General features: G+C 42.9%; 1 protein-coding gene and 1 pseudogene across 1 annotated transcript; one reads left to right on the top strand and one right to left on the bottom strand.

Annotated features, from left to right (window-relative positions):
- Nucleotides 1–849: 849 nt before the first annotated feature.
- On the bottom strand, nt 850–9,615 carry FGFBP1 (fibroblast growth factor binding protein 1). The gene is made up of 3 exons (XM_042934058.1): nt 9,533–9,615; nt 3,592–3,703; nt 850–1,896 (listed from the first exon to the last, which is right to left on the bottom strand). The coding sequence occupies exon 3, from the start codon at nt 1,874–1,876 to the stop codon at nt 1,112–1,114; it is 765 nt and encodes a 254-aa protein (XP_042789992.1). The 5' UTR covers nt 1,877–1,896; nt 3,592–3,703; nt 9,533–9,615; the 3' UTR covers nt 850–1,111.
- Nucleotides 8,484–9,986, top strand: LOC122218536 (annotated as a pseudogene).
- Nucleotides 9,987–10,735: the final 749 nt, after the last annotated feature.

Below are 10,735 nucleotides of genomic sequence, written 5' to 3'. Positions count from 1 at the left end.
CCTTCTTACTAACACGTGAATGACTAACAGTAGTGTCATCCCTACATCCCACCATATTCCAGCCACAGGTCTTGTCCCAGCTTCTAGGATTTTTACGTTTCTTTGCTTTCACACATGCTGTCATCTGTCCAAAGTGCTTCCATTCTGCCCTATTTCCTACCCAAGGACACTCTTTCCAAATTCCAGCTCCATAATACCTCCTCCGTGAAGTTCAACCAGAGTTTTTCCAGTAACTTTCACCTCCTCTCTCTGGTTTTCCACATTGCCTTTTCCTCTTTCCTTTGGAATTTTCATCACAGGACACTGTACTTAACCAAGCCCCTTTTCCCCAGGCCAGAAATGAGCTTCTCAAAATCTGGGGTCCCAAATATAGCAAGAAGTAATGTCCAGCCCTGACCTAAGTGGAGGGCATTCCTCTAGCTGTGTACTTGGCTGTACAGAAGTTCTGGGTTCAAATCTTGCCTCCCTTCTTACCATCTGTGAGACCCTGATTTGTGTTTTTAATTATTCCATGCCTTATTTGTCCCACTTGAAATCAGGGATCCTAATTATTACAGTGCAGTTAGCCACAAACCCCATGGACCAATGGATGAGAAGACAAAGATAAGGATTCTGGAATGGGTCATCTTTGGGGATGACTTAGGATGGGTGGGAAACAAAACATCATTACTTAGATTTTTTTTTTTCCACGGATATACGGGGACTGTTTATGAGTTCATTGAAAGTTGACATAAAGAAACAAAAAAATTGTCTGAACATATTTCTGAAAAACATCCGGAGCTTTATTAACTTTGCTAATTCACCAGAAAGTGCATTGCACTGAAATCATCACTCTGGCTCATTCAACTCAGAAAATGGTCCTTGCTGCTCGTCTACACATAGCTTTGTGGGCCATGGAAACATATGCTGAGGGAAACAACCCCTGAAAGTAAAATTTAAGGAAATGAATATAAAGCAAATTCCAAAACACAAAAACAAAAATTATAAAATCTGTTTAAATATTCTACTGCACTCTCACAGCACAAATGTTCATCTTACTCGGAGAGCTTTACCACATGCTAAAGAGGTTTACATAGCACCTCCTAAAGGACTCTGTTCTCTTTTGATCTCATTAGCATGTATTGTCCTGGATCATGGTGATGAAGAATTTGCAGATGGAGCTCCAGGATTCCCCACAGTAGTCCAGGGCCATCTTCTGCTTTATCAAGTCTGGGTCCTCTGCACACTTGGGATCCTTGGTGGCTGTGGTCTGGGTCTCTGCTGGGCCAGAGGGGATGTGTTCTTTGACCTTTATCTGCTCCGTAAGGGATAACCCTTTGGCTTTGTTAGGCTCCATGAGGGAGGCTTCACTGGCTTTGCTCTGCTCCCTGGATGAGGGTTCCATTAACTCCTGGCTGGGTTTCTTGTTCCAAATCAGGGTGGAATTCACCAGCTTGAGATTGGATTCTGGAAACTTCTTTCTGCACACTCTGGTTTTCAGGATGGTTTTGGCATCCCCACAGAGGACCTTCTGAGAGCGCAGGTTCCGGCCAATTTGTTTCCAATAGACATTCTTCTTGTTTGACTCTAGGCAGGAAGTTGGATTGCCCGTAAAGACACAGGAAAACTTGTTGTCCTGTCGGGTGCACTCGACCTTCAGCACTATGCCCTTTTCTTGCTCAGTTACCTCCCATCTGCATTTGGCATGGTCTTGGGTGACAAATTTGCCTTTGGTCAGGCGCTTGGGTGGCTCAATCTGGGGCTCTCCCAGAGTATGCAATTTCTCTGTGGTGCCTTTGCTGACATGTCTATTCTTTGCTTCCTTTTTGCTCTTCACCAGTGACACCTGAGCAGCCAGAAGAAGGAAGAAGAACAGGGTGAGGCTATGGATCCTCATGGCTTCAGTGTGGTGGGAACCTGTTTGACAAGAACAGGTGAATCAGTGCTTGGCAATAGTTCAGCAATGCAGGGCTGCAGACGACTCTCCCTTCATGCCGACATGTGTCTCCTTGCTTAAGAGTGAGGTCAAGAATCCTCTGGCTCCTGAAATTACTAGACCAGCAGCCCATCTATTCACATTTCTGCTTGACCAGAGTCCTGAATGTCAAAAACCTAGTCTTCCTTCCTTCATTCACCACGTCCTGAGCCAAATGAACTCTTATCCCTCGCTCACTAGTCCTTTACTCCTGCATTTGCTCACTCACTCACTCCTTCATTCACTCATTAAACAAGCATTTATGGAACATCTACTATATACCATGCACTAGACTAGATGTTGGATTTATCAGTGTGAATGAGGAGGTCGCATCTTAGAGATTAGAAGAAACTTTTTGAGGAATTTAAATAGCATTAACAAGTAGTCTGGCCCAATTCGGCCCCCAACTTGATCTTGGCCAAGTCACTCTCCTCTCTGATCTCAGTTCCCCTGGATATCGAGGTGTTAGATGAAATAATTGCCAAAGTCGCCTCTCGCTCCATGTGCTGGATTTCTAACCCAGTTCTACATGGACTCAGGTGATCACACAACGAGAAAGAACATGGAAAGTGGCATGAAAGGTGATGATTGGCCGAAAGTTCAAGATGTGTGGCGTTTGGCCACTCTGAGATAGATGGGTTTGTGAGAGGGGGCAGTAAGAGCCTAAGGAAAGGCATGAAGGAGCAGAGGTAATCCAATTTGACTGTACAAAGTAAACCAGATGGATGGGGTGAATTTCTACCACAGCATTTAGACTAGGAAGTTGAAGGGAAGGGTGATACCTAATCGATTTCTTGAGCCTTGTTGTGGCACAGTGCTGACCATGTAGAAAACTCTTGACCAATGCTTTTAAAAATAAATAACTGAATAACTAGGATGACCTTGAATGCTACACTAAACTGCATGGATTTTATCAGGTTAGCATTACAAAAAATGTTGAGGGGAGAAGAGAAATAGTGCTTCTACTTGACACCTACTATGTGCTATGCCCTCAACCACTATTTGATTCTCACCTTGTTTAATCCACTCAACAGCTGTCTCTGGTAAGTAAAAATAAATCACCCCCAGGTAACAGATGTAACAGTTCAGGCTCATCCTGGCAAATAAATTGCTCAATATCCCATATTGGGCAAGTGAAAAGGCTGGGAAAGAAGCCAGACCTGATCTCTTTGGTCTTTTGTATACGACCAACTTTGCTCACCTCTTGCCTTTCAACTTTACTCTGTCCTTTGGAAAATATTGACAACAAATAAGAAAAGTTATGGATTACTCAGGGTTTCATTTGGTGTCGTTCATGATAAGATGATTCATATTGTCCCTGCTCCGTTTTAAAAGAAAACACAGATTTTTCTTGTATAAGGAGCAGGCCCAGAAAATGGTTGAGATCTTATTTCCACCCTGGGCATGTGGCCTCTCCTTAAGACTGAGAGAGGGAGACAGTCACAGGTGTGTGGGCTCCTGAATGAAGGGCGGACAGGGGCCCAGGTATACCACGTGAATACCCCCTTGTTTATTAGAGCATTGGGACTCTGCCTCCATGTGTCCCTGATGGGATCCATAGCCCAGGCTCCTGATGTCCTCAGGGGTATGAGAAAAAAAGGTGGAGAATGAAACTCTTAAAAGAGCCAGGCTCTTACCTTGCTCTCAGTATGCAGATCCAATGCAATCCCAGATGTGAGAGTGAGCTTGCTGGCCCTCAGCTGTCTCGTCTGCAGTGCCAGCCACGGAAGGCCCTTCTTTTAGGGAGCCCTGGAAGAAAGGGATTTTATAACACGCACACCTGTCAATCTTTATCGCACGCCTCCCAGCCACGCCCCTTGGGAGGGAGCCAGTTCCTGCAAGGAAAGTGGTTGATGTAATCCTATGCGAGTGGGGTACATGCAGAACATTACACTTGCTTCTTCTAAGTGCTCCCCTTTCCCCCAGGGCCAGGATAGGAGGACAGCTCAGCCTTGCAGAGACCCCTCCTTGATGGGATAAGGACCCCAGTAGCAGTATCTGTGGGAGAGTGATAAACAATAACAAAAACTATCATAGCTTCCAAGCCCTGTGCTGCCCATTTTACCTAAAGCTCTCCCTGAATTCCCATCACCCCCACCCCCAAGATATGGCAACTAGGATTCTTACCATTTTACAGCTGGAAAATTGGAGTATAGTGATAATTCAGGGCTTGTCCAAAGTCACAGAGCTGGGAGGATGAGGAACCCAGAGTCGAACCCTGGGACTACCAGCATGCATTGTGTGAACTTTCCTACCTGTCTCTCTTGAGAAATACTTGGTGAATGATTAACTGAGGCTGGGGAAGCCATCTCAGTTTGAGCCCATTTTCACTGAGGCACCTGAAGTTACTGTGTGGGCAGAGGAATCCATGGGCTCTGAGGGGCTGATAGAGAGTGTGTTCCTGGTCTGGGGGGTTTCTGCTGAAAATATTCACTTTCAGGTGCCACGAAAGGACTCCTCTCTGGTTGGCCTTCTATTGGCAGGGTCTCGTGCCAGAATGACCTATGTGGAATCCGGAGATGGCATTCTTTTAGCTCTGTGACCTTACTACCCCAAACAATAACCTCGCTGAATCTCCACTTGTTCATCTACAGATTGCTGACAATAACAGTAGTTTATATGGGGCTACACGCTAAGTATTCTATGGGGTTGAGCTATTCACAGAAAGTGAAGCAGAGTAAGTTTGGCTCATATTGGGGTTTCAAGTTGTATTCGTTAAAAACAGACATGCTTGGTTTTTATAATAAGTATATTGAAGGAGACTCATGTCATAAAGAAGGTGTGGACATTGCTACCTGTTGTCACCCCACTTTTCATGTTATTCGGGCACAAAAAATTATTTATTTATTTTTATAAGTCAGGTATAAAGAAACAATAACACCAGAGCGATAGTAAATGCCAATTGACCCTTGCCTTTGGGACAGGGATAATAGAAACAGTAGGGAGTGTGACAAACTGGATGGTTCCTGATATCTAAGTGTTAACACACAGCAACAGTTGACTAAGAACATGTTGGCATGAGAGTCAGTATTTTCAGACCTCATGAATTCTTTTCACATATAGTTTTGTAAAAATAAAAGAGGAGACTTCATGTACTTCTAAGAGGTACATAACACCCAGACGTGTACATATGAAATTGGGTTGGCATCTAATAGAAATTTTCTAAAAACACTGTCCTGGCCCACAATAAAGATACCAAAGGTCATAACTATGATTGGCTTCCATTCAAAATCCACCTGTTTGGGAATTCCAAGGTCACAGAGATAGGGATATTGACTGGTTCACTCAGAGGTTCAAAGAGTTTCTTCATGAATTCCATCAGAGGTGGCTATTTCCCCCAAACTCCAAGCTTCTTATAAAACAAGATCACCCCAAGATCCATCCCCATACACCTTATTAAACCATGACCTCCATATACACACGCTCACAATGTGGTATTTAGGGGGATTATTTGGAAATAGGAAAAATGAAACTGCTTTGTTTCCCAGGGAGCTACAAAACAAGAAATTTGTCTTGATCCTCGGGTGGCAGCCATGTTCTTTCTGGAAGGAGACTGTAGGTCAGAACATGAAGTATATTATAAGGAAACATGGACCCCAGAATATTTTTCTGAGAATTGTTTCTGGCCTTTGCTAGGGAGCATGGAACATCCCCCCACTAGCTTTGCATGGACCTTCAGCCTTCCTGTGATCTCATTCCAACTTCTGCCTTGATTGTTCTTTTCCAACCAGATGGAAAATATTACCCTAAGCTGTGTAGCTCTTCCCCTTTTGGCTCAGCCTGTCATTCCAAACTCATTTACACACACACACACACACACACTATCTCTCTCTCTCTCTCCATTCTGGACACACTCAACACCCCCCCCCCCCACCAACATTTCTTGAATATTTGGTGCATTTGCTTCTTCCTTCCAGTTGTTGATTCTGCTGTTCCCCTTACATGGAATGCCCGCAGTCCTACTTTACCAGGCACACACATGCTTATCTTCAAGATTTGGCTCAAATGTCATCTCCTCCCTGTTGGAGTCATTGGTCCCTTCATCCTTAGTTATGCCCTCCACCCTTTCATGGATGTTCGTGGAGAGAAATAGACCATCATTGCCAGTTAGTGTATACAGTGTGCCAGCACTGTGCTGAGGCTGAGCTATTATTTCACATGTTGATATACTCAGAAAATGTTACACTTGTACTACAGTGCCCTGGGGAGACTGGAGAGGCTTGGGGCCCCAGGAAGGCTATCCACAACGGGTTCCCTCCAGCTCCCCATGCTCCCAGGACCAAGGGGATTACTGACTCCTGGAGAAATATGTGAGGCTCATTGACTTTTTCCCACATGAACCCTAGGAGGAAGTACATGTGGATCTTCAAGGTATAGACATGGAGCTGAGCCTCAGGTGGGCAGAGCACATGCCTGGCACACCACTGGAGAAGAATTAAATGGAGGCTGCTTCCAATGTTCTTATTAAAAAGAAATTAATGCTCTCAAACTTTGGTAAATTGTAAACTCTCATTTTTTTCTCTTCTCATTCTAAATTCACGTATTTTCAAATATAAGAATATTATTAGCCTTACAAAATAATTGGTATGTTTTTAAGTTTATTTATTTATGAGAGAGAGAGAGAACACATGCCTGAGCAAGCGAGGGGCAGAGAGAAGGGGAGAGAGAGAATCCCAGGCAGGCCTAGTGCTGTCAGCTCAGAGCTCGATGCAGGGCTTGAACCCATGAACCGCAAGATCATGACCTGAGCCGAAATCGAGAGTTGGACACTTAACTGCCTGAGCCACAGGCACCCCTAGCCTTATAAATAATTGTAAAGTTGGTTCTCTTGCTCCACTTCTCACCCAAGTTTTTCTATCATTCATCTTTTACATTATAGTGCTACATTTATAAAACCATTGAGCCAATATAGATATATTATTACTGGTTGAACTTCATCCTTTGTCCAGCCCTCCAGAAAAATTCCCAGAGAATTACCATATATACCCTGTCACTCTCTGACACAGCTAATGACACTTGACAACATCGTCCACTGGAGAGGTACAATTATTATAGTTGATGAGCCTTTCTTGGCACATTATAACTACTCAAAGTCTACAGTTTCCAAAATAGCTCACTCTTGGTGTAAATCTATGTCTTTTGACAAATGTATAACGACATGTTTCCACAATTATGGCATCACACAGAGTACTTTCACTGCCCTAAAAATCCTGTGTGCTGCCTATTTATCTCTTCTGCCCCCATCCCCTGGTAGTCTTCAATCTTTTTTACTGTTTTCATAGTTTTGCCTTTCACAAATATACAGTTGGAATCACACCAAATTTATTCTTTTCAGATTGGCTTCTTTCACTCACTAACATGATTTCAAATTCCTGCCATGTCTTTTCATGGCTTGATAGTTCATTTCTTTTTAGCACTAAATAATATTTCTATTGTCTGGGTGGACCACAGTTTATCCATTCTCCTACCAAAGGACATATCGGTTTCTTCTGACATGTTTTTGCAGTTATGAATAAAGCTGTTATAAACATTCATGTGGGGATTTGGATGTGAACATAAGTTTTCATCCCCTAATGGACGATCCCAGCCAAGATTCCACATGACAGTTAACATCATGACTCTTCAAGTTCCTCTCGCCTGTGATGACTCTTAGCTGTTCCTTCTTTTCTGATGACCTTGAGAGTTTTCAGGAGGACTGGACAGGTGTTTTGAGACTGTGTCTCTTTTGGAGCTTGCCTGGGGTTTTTCTCATGATTGGGGTTATGTCATTCTTCTCTTCATCAAAGATTTAAATGATGGATGTCAGGTTTCCATGGGGGGGAGTCCATAAAGTCTGAACATAATTGGTGATACCCACAGATTAAGGCTGGTAGTTGAATGCATGCCTCATGCATTCTGGTCACTGGCAGGTGGTTTTAAGTTCAAAATCTGATTTTACTTTTTACTCTCATTTGTTTGGTACTGCAATATGGTTCTTTGACATAGGGGGCTGGCACCTGTAAGTGCAGTCATCATTCTATTACTGGGTGCGATTTTGTTCTGAGCTGAATCTTAACTCCACAGTGATACCAGGCCATACTTGGTAGAAAATCAGTCCCTTTGTCAAAAGTGACCTCATGTTTAGACAAAATGCTGAGTTGCTGCATCAAAGTGATATTAATCTGTCACATCATGTGCTTTGAAAACTTAATCAATGGCAGAAAAGGAGGAAGTTGGCTAAACAACATCAGCTGAAAGCTAATTAGGTGGCAAAAAACATTCATCTTAGACCTGCTGAACAGTATTGGCATTCCAAGCTTAAACTGCTCATTAGTCATGGGATTTCTGAATTCCTATTTAGCAAATCAGGTGGTGCATAGTGCTAAAGGTTTACTTTAGAAAAATAAGAACCTGCAGAATTGATAAGGGATAGCATTTGGTATGAATGCAAATTGACAATCCATTAAAGTTTATTAATCCCAGCTTTCTTGCAGTGGGTTTGCCACCAGAACACAGGTGTCATGAAAGCCACCACTAAACCTAAACCAAAATGGGAAAGGAAAAGACTCATTTCAACATCATCGCCCTTGAACGTGTAGTTTTGAGAAGTCTACCACTACTGGTCATCTGACCTACAAATGTGGTGGGATCCACAAAAGAACTTCAAAAAATTTGAGGAGGCTGCTGAGATAGGCAAGGTCTCCTTCAAGTATGCCTGGGTCTTGGATAGACTGAAAGCTGAATGTGATCATGGTAACACCATTGATATCTCCCTGTAGAAATTCAAGACCAGCAAGTATTATGTGACCATAATAGGTGTGCAGGGACATGGAGACTATCAAAAACATGATTACAGGCACATCTCAGGCTGACTGTGCTGTCTTGATCGTCACTGCTGGTGTTGGTGAATTTGAAGCAGGTCTCTCTAAGAATGGGCAGACCTGTGAGCATGCCCTTCTGGCTTACACACTGGGTGTGAAAAAACATATTGTTGGTGTTAATAAAAGGATTCCACTGAGCCCCTGGAAGTCAGCACCTACGTTAAGAAAATTGGCTACAACCTTGACACAGTAGCATTTGTGCCAATTTCTGGTTGGAAAGGTGACCACATGCTGGAGTGAGTGCTAACATGCCTTGGTTCAAGGGATGGAAAGTCACCGTACAAAGGGCAATGCCAATGGAACCACTCTACTTGAAGCTCTGGACCAACTCGTCCAGCTGATGAGCCCTTGCATCTGCCCCTTCAGGACATCTGCAAAATTGGTGGTGTTGGTACTGTCCCTGTGGGCCGAGTGGAGACCGGTGTTCTTAAACCAGTCATGGTGGTCACCTTTGCTCCTGTCAATGTTACAAGTGAAGTAAAATCTGTTGAAATGCACCATGAAGCTTTGAGTGAGGCTCTTCCTGGGGACAGCGTGGGCTTCGATGTCAAGAATATATCTGCAAAAATGTTCGTTGTGGCAATGTGACTGGTGACAGCAAAAATGACCCACCAATGGAAGCAGCTGGCTTCGTGGCACAGGTGATTATCTGGAATCGTCCAGGCCAAGTCAGTGCTGGATAGGTACCTCTGCTGGATGGTCACAAAGCTCACATTACCTGCAAGTTTGCTGAACTGAAGGAAAAGATTCATCGTTGTTCTGGAAAAAAGCTAGAAGATGGTCCCAAGTTCTTGAAATCTGGTGATGTTGCCATCATTGATATGGTTCTTTGCAAGCCTATGTGTGTTGAGAGCTTCTCTGACTATCCTCCTGTGGGCTGTTTTGCTGTTTGTGACATGAGACAGATGGTTGCTGTGGGTGTCATCGAAACAGTGGAAAAGAAGGCACCTGGAGCTGGCAAGGTCACCAAGTCTTCCCAGAAAGCTCAGAAGACTAAATTAATATTATCCCCCATACCTGACACCCTAGTCTTAATCAGTGGTGCAAGAATGGTCTCAGAAATGTTTGTGTCAATTGGCCATTTAAGTTTGATAGTAAGAGACTGGTTAATGATGACAATGTATTGTAAAACCTTCAAAAAGAAAGGAGAATGTTTTGTGGAGCATTTGTGAGCGTGTGTGTGTGGCAGTTTTAAATTATTAGTTTTTAGTCAGTACTTTTTAATGGAAATGACCAAAATCCTGTCACAGAATTTTGAGACCCATGTGCAAAACTTGGTTCTTTTTCTGAATCCATCTAAAAAGTAACTCATGGTTTTGTATTAAATTAAGCCAAAAGAAATTGCTGTTCGTGGTAGGTAAAATTGGCAGAGGAACAGAAATTTTTAATAGATAGACCTAATAATAATAGTTAAGGGCTTTTACCTTAAGTGAAAGAGCTGTTTCAATGTTTTATATGTTCCTTAAAATTTTTTTAGTGTCTTATAACAAATATTCCATAGAAGGAAAGTTCATTGATCATTTTCGTGTTCTTCATACCTTTAAAAAAAAACAGAATACCACTCCAAAACATCGCAAACATCTTTTAAAAAAGTCTGATCCTTTTGGATAAAATTGCCAAAGTACACAGATGGCTGTGCACCTATGAAACATGCACACACATGCACACACACCTATATCACATGTGGGTATACACATGTATACACACCTGCCACCTCAGTATCTCGGGGCAGAAAATTCTCCCTTTTAAATTTTCATTCTCTAACTGATGTTTGTTACAAAGCGTGCCAGTTGCCACGCTGGAAAGCTGGCAAAGGGAGAAGACAAGCTTCCCTTTTTCTATGTTACTGCTGTGAGTCACCATGAACTTGGGCAAAGGAATTGCTGCTTCTGTCACATGAAGAGGTGAAGATATTTAGATG

Source organism: Panthera leo, chromosome B1 (assembly GCF_018350215.1).
Source record: "Panthera leo isolate Ple1 chromosome B1, P.leo_Ple1_pat1.1, whole genome shotgun sequence".
Classification (NCBI taxonomy): domain Eukaryota; kingdom Metazoa; phylum Chordata; class Mammalia; order Carnivora; family Felidae; genus Panthera; species Panthera leo.
Note: the sequence above shows the minus strand (reverse complement) of the source record. Positions and strands in the feature narration are given on the sequence as shown.